At 41.6% G+C, this 15,984-nt stretch overlaps 1 protein-coding gene across 1 annotated transcript in view; it reads right to left on the bottom strand.

The window, feature by feature from the left end:
• Positions 1-277: 277 nt before the first annotated feature.
• Positions 278-15,984, bottom strand: part of LOC132865962 (receptor tyrosine-protein kinase erbB-4-like) — a 235,721-nt gene continuing 220,014 nt past the window's right edge. The window contains exons 20-27 of the mRNA XM_060898467.1: positions 15,434-15,619; positions 13,489-13,648; positions 13,316-13,387; positions 13,080-13,226; positions 5,819-5,916; positions 5,564-5,698; positions 5,071-5,332; positions 278-1,432 (exon numbers count right to left, since the gene is read on the bottom strand). Of these exons, the coding sequence (XP_060754450.1) occupies positions 594-1,432; positions 5,071-5,332; positions 5,564-5,698; positions 5,819-5,916; positions 13,080-13,226; positions 13,316-13,387; positions 13,489-13,648; positions 15,434-15,619 (1,899 nt within the window). The 3' untranslated portion in view covers positions 278-593. The remainder of the gene's footprint in view (positions 1,433-5,070; positions 5,333-5,563; positions 5,699-5,818; positions 5,917-13,079; positions 13,227-13,315; positions 13,388-13,488; positions 13,649-15,433; positions 15,620-15,984) is intronic.

A 15,984-nucleotide genomic window follows, 5' to 3' on the forward strand; every position in this document is an offset into this window, starting at 1 on the left:
CATCCACTCCACGTCTGATGTCCTGGTTTGCTCAGAATAAAATCTAGCAACTCACAAATCATCTGAGAAGAGTAACAGCAAACATAGCATAACATGCAAGAAGAGCATTAAATATGAAAAAACATATCATCCATAAATCAGTCAATATGGCACATTGGACACACTCTCACAGAGAGTAAATACAAATTTATCACATTGGGCTAATATCCAATTTTGCTCTTAAACATGCTAGTTTTGCCAATGATGTTTGCAACCTTACAAAATATATAATACAGTATGTTTCTTGGCAATGGACATCCAATTTCAAAGTTTCTACATTTGCCTTTTGTTAGCTGTACCATGTAATAATTAACAACACTAATAAAGAATCATTAACTTAGACAAGACTGCTAAACACAAACTTATAAAGAATGGCTCGAAGGAAGGCAGTATTCTTGGAATGATACCTGGCTGAACTTGTATTCCCACTGACAGTATGGGTATTGAAAAGTTTGGAAATCAGGAACAGTATAATTCAGAAATGAGTGGATAGTGGAAAAGAATGGCCTGCTGGTCATGGAATCAGGCTCTGGAGAACATGGATGGCTCTGATGTTACACTACAGTGTTTCTCTGGCGGTATGGTGGAGGAGGCAAACTTGTTCCTGGCCTCATGGCTTCAGACTCTGGAGTATACTCTGGGTTCTTAGTAACACTAGACCGGATACAACCATTCTGCTTGTGGAGACTTTGTCTGTAGAGGCTTGAATGGCAGCTCTGAGAGGAACTATGAAGGTTCCCTTGGGATGCTTTGAGTGGAAGACTATGTTGCCAGTACTCTGGGTTGTCAAAAGTCTTCCAGTACTTCTTGTCTACCAGGATCATTCCAGGATGAACTTGCTGCGTCATGCTGCCTGAATGGATCAGATGGCCTGAGAGCCCACTTTTACCAGCAGCTACAGACTTTGCAATAAGTGGATCTACAGGACCAGGCTGGACTTGGTGGTTTACAAGGCAAGGCTGATTTGAGGATGCAGGTTTGCTGGGATTTCCATGGAAACCATGGGCAGAATGTGTATGATGGACATTGTGACTCATTGGTTCACTTTGAGGATGATGTACTGGTGGAATTGAGAAATGAACATGTACACCTTGGCTGTTGTAATGGGATCGTCCTTCTTTTGCCTGTGCAGCTAGGGGTACATGACTGATAGTCGTGCTGGTTGCTGTAGTGAACTGTAATGGGGCCGAAACATCATTTTTCTTCAGAATCGCTTTGTTTATACTGCCTTTGTTGTGGAAAGTATTAAGATAAACAGGCTCATTATTGTACTTCTCATCAACCTTAGAAGGTCCATCAAATGTGCTATGGTATGCTGGGTTGTCCAGTGCTTGAATTTCCACATTTTTTCTTAGTGTTACAAAAGGGTTCTCTTCAACAACATTCTGATGATCTAAGAAGATGAAAAGACAAAGCATGATAACTAAATTAAACAAGTTTATTCCTAATACAAAACTTATTGTCAGTTGTCAAGGGTTGAATGCTTTTCAAGTAACCTCTTGAGCCTATCTCAAACAATAACCCACAAACAACTCACTCGACAATATGCAATTTTTTTTTGCATCACTTGTGCAATACATTCTGTTAGTTATCAGACTGTGGAGCAACTTGGGAGTAATCAGTGTCACAGGGACAATACACTAAATGGTCAAACGGTTGTGGACTCTTGACCATCCCTCCTATATATGGGCCTAATCCAAATTGTCACCACAAAGCTGGAAGCACACAATTGTCTGCTCCAACATGACAATGCCCCAGGTTCAAATAATATTTGTCTTTGCAATGTGACCAGAGAACACCACAGTAGACAGCTGAAAGATTTGGAAACATTTCTGTGACTGTTGAGATCACAGCATCAAAACACTTATCTCATCTCATTATCTCTAGCCGCTTTATCCTGTTCTACAGGGTCGCAGGCAAGCTGGAGCCTATCCCAGCTGACTATGGGCAAAAGGCGGGGTACACCCTGGACAAGTCGACAGGTCATCACAGGGCTGACACATAGACACAGACAACTATTCACACTCACATTCATACCTACGGTCAATTTAGAGTCACCAGTTAACCTAACCTACATGTCTTTGGACTGTGGGGGAAACTGGAGCACCCAGAGGAAACCCACGCAGACACAGGGAGAACATGCAAACTCCGCACAGAAAGGCCCTTGTTGGCCACAGGGCTCGAACCCGGACCTTCTTGCTGTGAGGCGACAGTGCTAACCACTACACCACCGTGCCACCCCAAAACATTTATCAAGAGAGGATAAATGTATGGCAACATGGTCATCCTGTTTACTCAGTCATATGCTCATTTGCTTCCCTGAGTCTTTATAACTGCATTTAGTGAGCTAACTAGCTCATACATTATTATATATTATTATACATACAGGACACTTTTTGGATGGAGTAAAAACATGCATTCTATTCCCTTCTCGTGGGTTTCATTAATTTGGTTTGATAGCATGCAATATTGCTAGCATATTGCTTATCCTACATGTATTACATTACTCTACCCAAGGGAAAATGACCGTTGAATATGATTTACAATATTAGATGGTTATCAAGACAACATGACGTCACACGTCGGAGATGTAAAACTTCCGTCCTAGCGAGCAACTGTGACAATTCATAAACAAACATGGCCCTCAGGTTTGCTTCGTTAAATATGGAAGATTTTGAGAGAATTTTGAAAGAGAAAGACGTGTTGAACACCTGAAAGGAATGTGTGTGTATAATAATAATAATCTCATCTCATTATCTCTAGCCATTTTATCCTTCTACAGGGTTGCAGGCAAGCTGGAGCCTATCCCAGCTGACTACGGGCGAAAGGCGGGGTACACCCTGGACAAGTCGCCAGGTCATCACAGGGCTGACACATAGACACAGACAACCATTCACACTCACACCTACAGTCAATTTAGAGTCACCAGTTGACCTAACCTGCATGTCTTTGGACTGTGGGGGAAACCGGAGCACCCGGAGGAAACCCACGCGGACACGGGGAGAACATGCAAACTCCACACAGAAAGGCCCTCGCCGGCCCCGGGGCTCGAACCCAGGACCTTCTTGCTGTGAGGCGACAGCGCTAACCACTACACCACCGTGCCGCCCCAATAATAATAATAATAATAATAATAATAATATTGGCTAGGGGGTTTTCATGGACATTGTCTATACTCATCTTTGACTTGTTCAATATCATGCTAGCTGAATGGAATATACAGTGGTATGCAAAAGTTTGGGCACCCTTGGTCAAAATTACTGTTACTGTGAACAGTTAAGCAAGTTGAAGATGAAATGAACTCCAAAAAGGCATAAAGTTAAAGATGACTCATTCCCTTTATATTTTAAGCGAAAACATTTTTTTATTTTCATCTTTTACATTTTCAAAATGACAAAAAAGGAAAAGGGCCATAAGCAAAAGTTTGGGCACCCTGCATGGTTAGTACCTAGTAGCACCCCCTTTGGCAAGTATAACAGCTTGTAAATGCTTTTTGTAGCCAGCCAAGTGTCTTTCAATTCTTGTTTGAGGAATTTTCATCCATTCTTCCTTACAAAAGTCTTCCAGTTCTGAGAGATTCCTGGGCCGTCTTGCATGCACTGCTCTTTTGAGGTCTATCCACAGATTTTCAATGATGTTCAGATCAGGGGACTGTGAGGGCCATGGTACCATAAAACCTTCAGCTTGTGCCTCTTGAGGTAGTCTATTGTGGATTTTGAGGTGTGTTTAGGCTCATTATCCATTTGTAGAAGCCATCCTCTTTTCAACCTCAGCTTTTTTACAGATGGGGTTATGTTTGCTTCCAGAATTTGTTGGAATTTCATTGAATCCATTCTTCCCTCTACCTGTGAAATGTTCCCCGTGCCATTGGCTGCAACACAACCCCAAAGCATGATTGAGCCACTCCCATGCTTAATGGTTGGAGAGGTGTTCTTTTCATGAAATTCTGTGCCCTTTTTTCTCCAAACATACCTTTGCTTGTTGCTGCCAAAGAGTTCCATTTTAACCTCATCAGTCCACAGGACTTGTTTCCAAAATGCATCAGGCTTGTTTAGATGTTCTGCAAACTCCTGACGCTGAATTCTGTGGTGAGGATGAAGGAGAGGTTTTCTTCTGATGACTCTTCCATGAAGGCCATATTTGTGCAGGTGTCACTGAACAGTAGAACAATGTATCACAACTCCAGAGTCTGCTAAATCTTCCTGAAGGTCTTTTGCAGTCAAGCGGGGGTTGTGATTTGCCTTTCTAGCAATCCTATGAGCAGCTCTATCTGAAATTTTTCCTGGTCTTCCAGACCTTATCTTGACCTCCACTGTTCCTGTTAACTGCCATTTCTTAATTACATTTCGAACTGAGGAAATGGCAACCTGAAAACATTTTGCTATCTTCTTATAACCTTCTCCTGCTTTGTGGGCCTCAACCATTTTCATTTTCAGAGTGGTAGGAAGCTGCTTAGAAGAACCCATGGCTGCTGATTTTTGGGACTAGGTTAGAGGAGCCTGGGTATTTATAAAGCTTTGAAATTTGCATCGCCTGGCCTTTCCTAATGATGAGTGTGAACAAGCCATAACCCTAACAAACTAATTAAGGTCTGAGACCTTGGTCAAAGTGATCTGAGTGCTCAAATCTCCTAGGGTTCCCATACTTTTGCAAGTTACTCCTTTCCTTTTTTCACTCTAAAATTGTACAAATCCAAAATAATACACTGAGATTGCTTAAAATGTTGAGAAGTGTGTTTCATTTTTAACTTTATGCCTTTTGGAGTTCATTTCATCTTCAACTTGCTTAACTGTTCATAGTAACAGTAATTTTAACCAGGGGTGCCCAAACTTTTGCATACCACTGTATCTGATATACCATTCAATCCCAGCCAATATTATTTAAACAGCTACCAGTTTTTAGTCTCATCAATTCAGTTTCCAAGCAGACAAAGCCTGCGACTAGGAATCACACTGGAGCTTCCACTTGCCCAATGGGCTGGATAATACATTTATCATTTATCCACCTCTGAGAACACAAGATTCTCTCTACCTGATGAGCTGTTGTCCTTTCTGAGCGCCACATATCCGTCCTCATCAGTTTTCCCCTGCGGTGTTCTCTCAGGCAGGAAGTTTGTTGCATTTTCACTGTAGCACTCCACAAATCCAGTACTGGGCAGCTTCTTCACATTTTTGCCGCCATCCTGTGAGCTGAGAGACACCTGCTGGGTTCCACTTGGGCCGAATGAAACCTGGGAACGTCCCCCTGCTGCTTCCTTTGGGCTATGAGGTCCATCATGATTCCGAATATGGTTCTGTTCAATGGAAAAAGAAATACTGTTGAAATATTTTCCTTTGACCACACTGATTCAACTCCTACTATAGTTTCATGTTTCAGACCGCTATTAGACATAGTAGACATGACATATTAGAATGAGCATCCAGAACTACTGTACAAACTGCTGGAAATTAATCAACATCTGGCCAATCAGAATTAAGTATTCAATATGTATTTGTGGAATACTACTCAGCATTAGAGCACACACTTGTGTTCTTGATGAAAATGCATGAGGTCCCAAGAATTCCTCAGCATCCAAAAGTTCTCCCCAATCATCATCTTCGAGAAGACTTTGAAAGAATTTACTGTGACTGGGACTGGGCAGCTTCATGCAGTCTTCCCCCTGAGACAAAAAATAAATAAATAAATAAATAAATAAAAATGGCCAATTACTCTCTGTCCCAGAAAGTGTCCTCAGATAGTAAAGAGGGTAAAACAGCTTATTTTTCTGCAGCTTACTCACCTGGATGACTAGATATCTCTGAGGATCTCTCGCCATCCTGCAGAATTCCGCAGCGAGCTCTTTAAACCTGGGCCGACTGTCAGCATCGATCATCCAGCCTTGAGGTGGTGACACAATGTGACAACATAAGCCGAGGAGTGAAGTGACTCAGTGACAGCTTTGACACATGCAGCTGTATCGGTTTATTTGAATGCCATAACAACAATGTGGATAAACGGTCCTATTGGGCTGTAGATTAGATGTCACTGTTTCGCTGACATCCTGACTCAGGAATCAACTCAAATTACTGGGCTGTTGACAAGAAGAACTATTTGTTCCTTAAAACTCATTTGCATGCACCACTAATCTCTATTTCACCACTTTAAATTTCCATGCCAAAATAACCAACAGTTACTCAAACCATCTTAGGAACAGAAAGGCATTGTTAATTAGAAACCTCATTAAAACCTTTAATTCGAAATAAAGCCATCTCTGTTTAATTCTCTCAGATGTCCTTCTGAGTTAAAAAGTAGTTAAAACTAGATAAAGTTGACAATCTGTTTGAGAGAGAAAAAAGTGACTTTTCCACAGTTTTCCACATTTGGTATTGTTACAACCTGGAGCTGAAATGGACTTAATTGGGATTATATGTCACAAAATTGCACATCATATTAATGTGGTGGTAAAATCTTTATTTTTTTTTTTAAACCTTAAACTTAATTTGCCTATTCACCCTACATTCATTGCTGTGAATGCGCAAATTAGTTCTGGTGCAACCAGCTGCAATCCGAAGTCGCATAATTAGTCGAATTGTGTCTTCAGGGGTGCAGTTCTCTATATAAATACAACTGTTTCTGGAAGACCTCAGTGTTTGTCAGAGAAAATGCTAAAACAAACTGCATGATGAGCACCAAGAAGCTATCAAAACAAATCTGGAACAAGGTCTGAAAAAGTATCAATCAGATTTGGGTTATTAAAAAAAAATTTTCCCAAACTTTGACCATTGCACAGAATGACATTAAATCCATTACCATAAAAGAAAATGCAAAGAACATGTCACAATCTCAACTCTCAGTTCTAGAGGAGACTGTCCACCAAAGTCAATGACCAGGTAAGGATGGCATTAGTCACAAAAACAACCAAGAAGAAGGCACTCCACAGATCCACAGCTCAGAAGGTGTTCACCGAAGCAGCCCAATTTTATTGAAGAGTTGTGAGAAGAAAGCAATTTGTTGGGAAAAAAGCAGCATATACTAGCATCTCAAAAAATTAGAATATTGTGAAAAAGTTAAATATTTTCCATCAGTTATTTAAGAAAGTGAAAATGTTATGTATTATAGACTCATTACACATAAACTAAAATGTTTCAAGCATTTTTCTATTTTAATTTTAATCAGTATGGTATACAGTACAAAAACATAAAAAAACCCATCTCAAAATATTAGAATGTTTCATTTCGAGTTTGAGTAAAACAGTATGAACACAGTATATCTCTCAGTCTAGTTCAGTACACACAACCACAATCATGGGGAAGACTGCTGACTTGACTGTTGTCCAGAAGATGATCACTGATGCCCTCCACAAGGACGGTAAGCCACAAAAGGTCATTGCTGAAAAGGGTGGCTGGAAAAGGTGCACAAGCAACAGGGATGGCCGCAGTCTTGAGAGGATTGTCAAGAAAAGTTGATTCAAGAACTTGGGAGAGCTTCACAAGGAGTGGACTGAGGCTGGTGTCAGTCAGTGCGTTTACATGCACATAGAGAAAATCGAATTTCTGCCGTAGCTAGACTGAAATTGAAGTTCTAAATGCCATGGAAACACCTTAGCTCAGCTGAAATCAAGACGAACTGGATTTCTCGTAATCGAGCTACGTGACCTAGATTATGCGACTGTAGCCGAGCTACTTAGTGCATGTAACCCTATCGAGCTACGTAGTCGAGCTACTTACTTCCCTTCTGGAAGTGACGAGTGACGAGACCACAAGCGGGAAACACAGCAGCCTCAGTCGGCATGACAACAGTAGTAGTGCATTTGTGTGTGTGTGTGTGTGTGTGTGTGTGTGTGTGTGTGTGTGTATGTCCAACATCTGAAGAATGTCAATAAAAACAAAACAATTGAACTTTTTGTGTGTTTATTAAGACATAAGTTAAATTGTAAGCAAAAAAACCAGAACTGATAACTTGGTTTATACTCTTGAATAGCTCTTCTTCATGACGACAACCGGAAGTGTACCAACACGATGGGGCGTGTAGCGCCACCTGTGGCTCGGGTGCACAATGTACCTCACACAATAGCTTGATTTCCTTGTGTGCATGTAGGATTGGATTTCTCTGGCACCCCTGCTGGGACCCTTAGCTTGATTACCGACAGTAGCTCGATTTGGATGTGCATGTAAATGCACTGAGTGTATCAAGACCCATCACGAACAGACATCTTCAAGAAAGGGGATACAACTTTCACATTCCTAATATCAAGCTACTCCTGAGCCAGAGACAATGTCAGAAGTGTCTTATCTGGGCTAAGGACAGAAAGAAATGGACTGTTGCTCAGTGGTCCAAAGTCCTCTTTTCAGATGAAAGTACATTTTGCATTTAATTTGGAAATCACGGTTCTAGAGTCTGGAGGAAGAGTGGAGAGGCACAGAATCCAAGGTGTTTGAAGCCCAGTGTGAAGTTTCCACACTCTGTGATGATTTGGGGTGCCATGTCATCTGCTGGTGTTGGTCCACTGTATTTTATCAAGTCCAAAGTCAAGACAGCCATCTACCAGGAGATTTTAGAGCACTTCATGCTTCCATCTGCTGATGAGCTTTTTGGAGATGCTGATTTCCTTTTCCAGCAGGACTTAGCACCTACCCACAGTGCCAAAACTATTACCAAATGGTTTGCTGACCATGATATTACTGTGTTTGATTGGCCAGCCAACTTGCCTGACCTGAACCCCATAGAGAATCTATGGGGTATTGTCAAGAGGAAGATGAGAAACACCCAACCCAAAAATACAGATACGCTGAAGGCCACTATCAAAGCAACCTGGGCTTCAATAACACCTCAGCAGTGCCACAGACTGATCACCTCCATTCCACACCGCATTGATACAGTAATTCATGGTAAAGGAGACCCAACCAAGTATTGAGTGTATAAATGAATATACTTTTCAGAAGTTGGACATTTCTGTATTGTAAATCCTTTTTTTGATTGATCTTAGGGAATATTCTAATAATTTGAGATACTGGATTTCTGATTTTCATGAGCTATAAGCCATAATCATCAAAATTAAAACAAAAAAGGCTTTAAATATTTCACTTTACATGTAATGAATATAGAATATATGAAAGTTTACCTTTTTGAATTAAATCATGAAAAAAGGAACTTTTTCATGGTATTCTAATTTTTTGAGATGCACCAGTGTATGCTTATATATATATATATATATATATATATATATATATATATATATATATATATATATATACAGTGGGGCAAAAAAGTATTTAGTCAGCCACCAATTGTGCAAGTTCTCCCACTTAAAAAGATGAGAGAGGCCTATAATTTTCATCATAGGTACACTTCAACTATGAGAGACAGAATGGGGGGGAAAGAATCCAGGAAATCACATTGTAGGATTTTTAATGAATTAATTGGTAAATTCCTCAGTAAAATAAGTATTTGGTCAACTACAAACAAGCAAGATTTCTGGCTCTCACAGACCTGTAACAACTTCTTTAAGAGGCTCCTCTGTCCTCCACTCGTTACCTGTATTAATGGCACCTGTTTGAACTCGTTATCAGTATAAAAGACACCTGTCCACAACTTCAAACAGTCACACTCCAAACTCCACTATGGCCAAGACCAAAGAGCTGTCAAAGGACACCAGAAACAAAATTGTAGACCTGCACCAGGCTGGGAAGACTGAATCTGCAATAGGTAAGCAGCTTGGTGTGAAGAAATCAACTGTGGGAGCAATTATTAGAAAATGGAAGACATACAAGACCACTGATAATCTCCCTCGATCTGGGGCTCCACGCAAGATCTCACCCCATGGGGTCAAGATGATCACAAGAATGGTGAGCAAAAATCCCAGAACCACACAGGGGGACCTAATGAATGACCTGCAGAGAGCTGGGACCAAAGTAACAAAGGCTACCATCAGTAACACACTACGCCGCCAGGGACGTGCCAGACGTGTCCCCCTGCTTAAGCCAGTACATGTCCAGGCCCGTCTGAAGTTTGCTAGAGAGCATTTGGATGATCCAGAAGAGGATTGGGAGAATGTCATATGGTCAGATGAAACCAAAATAGAACTTTTTGGTAAAAACTCAACTTGTCGTGTTTGGAGGAGAAAGAATGCTGAGTTGCATCCAAAGAACACCACACCTACTGTTAAGCATGGGGGTGGAAACATCATGCTTTGGGGCTGTTTTTCTGCAAAGGGACCAGGACGACTGATCCGTGTAAAGGAAAGAATGAATGGGGCCATGTATCGTGAGATTTTGAGTGAAAACCTCCTTCCATCAGCAAGGGCATTGAAGATGAAACGTGGCTGGGTCTTTCAGCATGACAATGATCCCAAACACACCACCCGGGCAACGAAGGAGTGGCTTCGTAAGAAGCATTTCAAGGTCCTGGAGTGGCCTAGCCAGTCTCCAGATCTCAACCCCATGGAAAATCTTTGGATGGAGTTGAAAGTCCATGTTGCCCAGCCAAGGATCCCAGCAGTAATTGAAAAAAATAGAGGAATGTAAGAAACTATCACCGGGCGGCACGGTGGTGTAGGCTAGTGGTTAGCGCTGTCGCCTCACAGCAAGAAGGTCTGGGTTCGAGCCCCGTGGCCGGCAAGGGCCTTTCTGTGCGGAGTTTGCATGTTCTCCCCGTGTCCGCGTGGGTTTCCTCCGGGTGCTCCGGTTTCCCCCACAGTCCAAAGACATGCAGGTTAGGTTAACTGGTGACTCTAAATTGACCGTAGGTATGAATGTGAATGGTTGTCTGTGTCTATGTGTCAGCCCTGTGATGACCTGGCGACTTGTCCAGGGTGTACCCCGCCTTTCGCCCGTAGTCAGCTGGGATAGGCTCCAGCTTGCCTGCGACCCTGTAGAAGGATAAAGCGGCTAGAGATAATGAGATGAGATGAGAAACTATCAGCAGGGGTCAAGGGGGCTGCCTGAAGCTGTTGAGATTTTAACATTTAAAGATGCTATAGAACACATTTTTTACATAGATTTAACATAGAAAAGCAACAGAATTTAACCATAATGTGTATCTATTTGATGCCATATTTTGTAATCAATGACATAAGTGGCAAAAAAAAATTATAAAAATTAGACGAAACTGTAGCTTTGAAGAATATACTTGCCTAAATATTCCACTGATTTTGTTATAACAATAGTATCCATAGTTCATCTCATTTGTTTATTTTTTTTTGTTTCAAGTTAATGTCAAAACTGCCTGTGGGGCTGTGGGACTGTGGGGCTGTGGGACTGTGGGGGAAACCGGAGCACCCGGAGGAAACCCGCGCGGACACGGGGAGAACATGCAAACTCCACACAGAAAGCCACATTCATTTTTCAAAAATCATGAATATGAGCAGAAATCAATGATTCAGTAATATTAGATATATACATATGTACAGCAAATACTGAAGATATTTGATTTAAACCTCTCTTTTTGAAAGGTTTCACTGCAAAGGAATTTAATGCTCTTTTCTGGGGTGCATTCTGTCTTTCCTCCAGTTTTCTCTGCTTTTGTTTCTCTGATCTTTCCTTCTGCTTTTCTGATGTTCCTGCAGTGCTCTGAATTAAGTTCAACGCATTAGAAACAAAAGCACGAACGGAGTTAAAACATGTTTTCTAGCAAATGGGCGCAGCCATATTGTTTTCTTGTTCTATCGCGTACAGTCTCGCGGTCAGTGTTGCCAGATACTCCTGACGTTTTCCAGCCCAAAATATGTTCAAAACCTGCCAAAATGCACTTGAAACCCCCCAACTGGGTGGAGAACCGCGCAATCTGGCAACACTGCTCGCGGTATTTACATCAATTTAACTTCCGAGTGTTCCCGAATGTCAACGAGAACAAACGAAGCCGACGAAAACATCGCTAAACAAGCAAACCAAATCAGAACGTATTCTGCTGGTCATTTTACTTAAACATATTTTTAATGGATATACAAGAGATTAAAAAAAAAAAACCCACTTTCGCTAGAAAATAGCAGAATTCCGCTAAATAGCGGACGTCTGGGATCCCTGCCCGGCGACAGCCCCAAAACATCACTGCTCTAGAGGAGATCTGCATAGAGGAATGGGCCAAAATACCAGCAACAGTGTGTGAAAACCTCGTGAAGACTTACAGAAAACGTTTGACCTCTGTCATTGCCAACAAAGGGTATATAACAAAGTATTGAGATGAACTTTTGTTATTGACCAAATACTTATTTTCCACCATAATTTGCAAATAAATTCTTTAAAAATCAGACAATGTGATTTTCTGGATTTTTTTTTCTCATTTTGTCTCTCATAGTTGAGGTATACCTATGATGAAAATTACAGGCCTCTCTCATCTTTTTAAGTGGGAGAACTTGCGCAATTGGTGACTGACTAAATACTTTTTTGCCCCACTGTGTGTGTGTGTGTGTGTGTATATATATATATATATATATATATATATATATATATATATATATATATTATCTGTAGCCACTTATTCTGTTCTACAGGGTCGCAGGCAAGCTGGAGCCTATCCCAGCTGACCATGGGCAAGAGGTGGGGTACACCCCAGACAAGTCGCCAGGTTATCACAGGGCTTCAACCAAAATTGAAGTTTTCTGGCCTTGGCACAAAATGAGACAACAGTCAACATCCTGAGATCAGCAGCCTCACTGTGGTGGTGGTGGTGATGGTGGTGGGAGCATCATGTTGTGGGTCTGCTTTTCATCAGCAAGGACTGGGGAAATGGTCAAGGTTGATGGCAAAATTGATAAAGCCAAATACAGGAAAATCCAAGAAAAAAAGCTGTGCTTTTCTGCAAGAGGAGGATGTTCAACAGGACAAAGCTACAGTGGAGTGGTTCGAAACCAAGAACTTGAATGTGTTTGAATGGTCTAGTCAAAACCCAGATGTTAATCTTATTGAGAATCTGTAGCAAGACTGCTCACCATCCAGTCTGACAACGCTCAAGCAATTTTGCCAAGAGAAATAGGCAATAGTGTCAGGATTCTAATGTGAAAAGCTTATAGGGACATATTTATTCCCAGTTCAATTCCAGGCTATAACATTATAGAACTGACTCACATTTAACCATGACAATGTAGACATCTATGGTGCAAATAGGGGGTTGAGGCAGACGTTCTCCTTTCTCCAAGATATCTGGGATCTCATGATCAGGAAGCCCATCATATGGCTTTCCTCCAAATGTCATCAATTCCCAGATCGTCACTCCTGAAATAAGGAAATTGGTTATATGTCTTTTAAATAATGGACAGAGGCACCAGTAATAAGATTTGCAAGTTTTAATGTTACTCTTTTACCATAGCTCCAGACATCACTCTGGTGTGTAAATTTTCGATACTGAATGCACTCCAGCGCCATCCACTTGATGCGGATCAGCATAAGGGAAGAAGAAAATTATCATACAAGTATAGCAACGCATGAAATCAATGTGTCCGTGCAAGTGTGAGCCAGAACATCCCTTTCTTGAGACTGACCTTGTTTCCTTCTGCATTATACTGCTTCTCATCAGCATCCAGAAGGTGAGCAAGCCCAAAGTCCGTAATCTTGATGTGATTTGGAGATTTCACCAAAATATTATGAGCAGCCAAGTTTCTGTGTACCAGCCTCCTCTCCTCCAAGTACATCATACCCTGTTAATAGTTAAAGTAATTTTGCACATATAATCAGGTTCAATTTTGTGCTCAGGTCATCATAAAATTTTTTAAACTTTCTCTGTACTCTCATGTAATTATGCCTCACAGCTGATGTGTAGGATCAGGATGAGCGCCCCTGCAGTTGGGCCAATATAAAATAACAATAAATATGTTCCCACCAAAAAACTAATCATCTGATACCAGCCCCATTGAATACTGAGGCCTGGGCAACAGTCAATGAGGGAGGTTTATTTAACATCAGCATCCAATACCTGACAAATCTTCAAAGCCAGTGGTCCCAAATCTAGATGTTGGCCAATCATTTGTTCTGCAGACTCACATCTGTGAGACCAGATTTATAATAATATTGCTAAACTTACCAATAGAGTGCTGATGCAGAATCCCTGGCAATCAAGTAGGTAGTTGTAAAGCTCCGTTATTTCCACAACACCAGACAGCAGTTCACACATCATCGATCATGCAACTATCCATGATGAAGGGCAGCAACTCCTTCCTAACAAGGTGATTCCTAACTTTACAATTTGATGTTAATTAAGCTGGTTGACTATATTTGCCAGTGGGTAAATACTAGTAACACACTGGATTGTAAATTGTCCTAATGCTCATAGATATCACAGAAAATTTCCAACAGTAAGGCAATTTGGTAAATTTAGTGAAATCATAAGAAAGTAATAATCAGTCCTGGGTGAAGGAGGTGATTTAAGACACTGAACATGTATGCCTTGGCCTGCATCATGGGTGCACCCAGTACATCTTATTCTGGGTTTTGATTCAATAATCTACCAGGATTGGACCCTGGGGTACAGGGGATGAAAACTGCAGCCTTGACAAGGGAAGCAGGTCTACCAGCTGTCTGTGTTTTGGCAGCTGGTGGCTATTCAGTTCCAGCTGGATATTTCAGCAAGGACAGGATTAGCACCATGGCCAATAACCACAAAGACAGTAATCAAAAAGATCTGCAGCCAAGGAAAAAGATGAAGACAGCAAATGCACTGATCACAACTGGTCACAGATTTTCCCAAGCCTACTGTCCAGCTGAGGATGCACACCATCTGGACCTGAGTAATTTCCCCTCGGACTACCCTATTACAAGCTACACCATCCTACCATCCCCTCCCTTTCTCTTATCCCATCTATTTCCTTCTGCCATTCCCTGTGGGGGTTACAAAGGTCAGTCTAGGCTCCGTTATCCTCAGCTTCAGTTCCCAGCTCCTCCTGGGGAATCACCAGTCATTCCCATGCCAATTGTGAGATATTATCTCTCCAGAAGGTCTTAAGACTGCATGGTCCTGTTGTTCTTTGGTTCATTTACTGAGACATACCTAAAACAGCCTACCAGGAGCTGACCAGAGAGCATCCTGAACCACCTCAAATAGCAACTCTTGATTCAGAGGAGCAGCAGCTCCACAATGAGGCTCTCCTGGATTGTCAAGGTCCTCAACCTATCACAAAGAGTAAGCCCAGCTAGCTTGTGGAGGAAGCTCATTTCCACTACCTGTACTCCTGACCTTGTCCTTTACTATCCTTCCAGGGCTTGCTCACCAAGATAGGCTCCTGTTAAAATAGTATCAATCAGGCATGTTGGATTGCTGAGCTCATCATCCTAGCATGGAGCGTAAGCCCAGCAACCTGACAGACCCTTATTTCTGCCACTTTGTACTCTCGACCTTACATTTTTGGTCAATGCCCAGTCAATGTTTTCTAATTCATCAACCATATATCACCAACAAATTAAAACAAAACTAATGGGGAAACTCTTACCTTGGCAATCTGCACACACCAGTTGAGCAGTAGCTGAGAACCAATATTGTCTTTGTGTTCGTGAATGTAGTCCAACAGGCAGCCATGGGGCATGAGCTGGGTCACTAGCTGCATGTTGGGGCTCATACACACTCCAAGCAATCTCAGCACATAGGGGTGATCCATACTGGACATCAATAGCACCATCTGTTGAGACGTAGGAGAGAAACATCTTTCACTGAACAATAATGTTGCTGCTAATGCTTCTCCTGAACATCTGTGCTTCCAGACAATACTTCTGGACTACAGTTCCCAGAATGCACTGCAGCCTAAAAACACAGCTGCCACAGACTAGAGCACCCAACATCTGCAGAGCAACAGACACTGTGCCAGTCATATTCTCCAGCTTGCTTATCATGCACACCTGTTCTGCATTTGACACAATTACAGCTCAGAGCATTTAAGGCCTCTAAACACACACGGACTTCGAGAAGTATATGCTCTGTGTTATAATTGCCATTCGTTATTAAGCCTTTTGATCTCATGTGCATTACTGGTTTAGATTTTGTTAA

Source organism: Neoarius graeffei, chromosome 18 (assembly GCF_027579695.1).
Source record: "Neoarius graeffei isolate fNeoGra1 chromosome 18, fNeoGra1.pri, whole genome shotgun sequence".
NCBI lineage: Eukaryota > Metazoa > Chordata > Actinopteri > Siluriformes > Ariidae > Neoarius > Neoarius graeffei.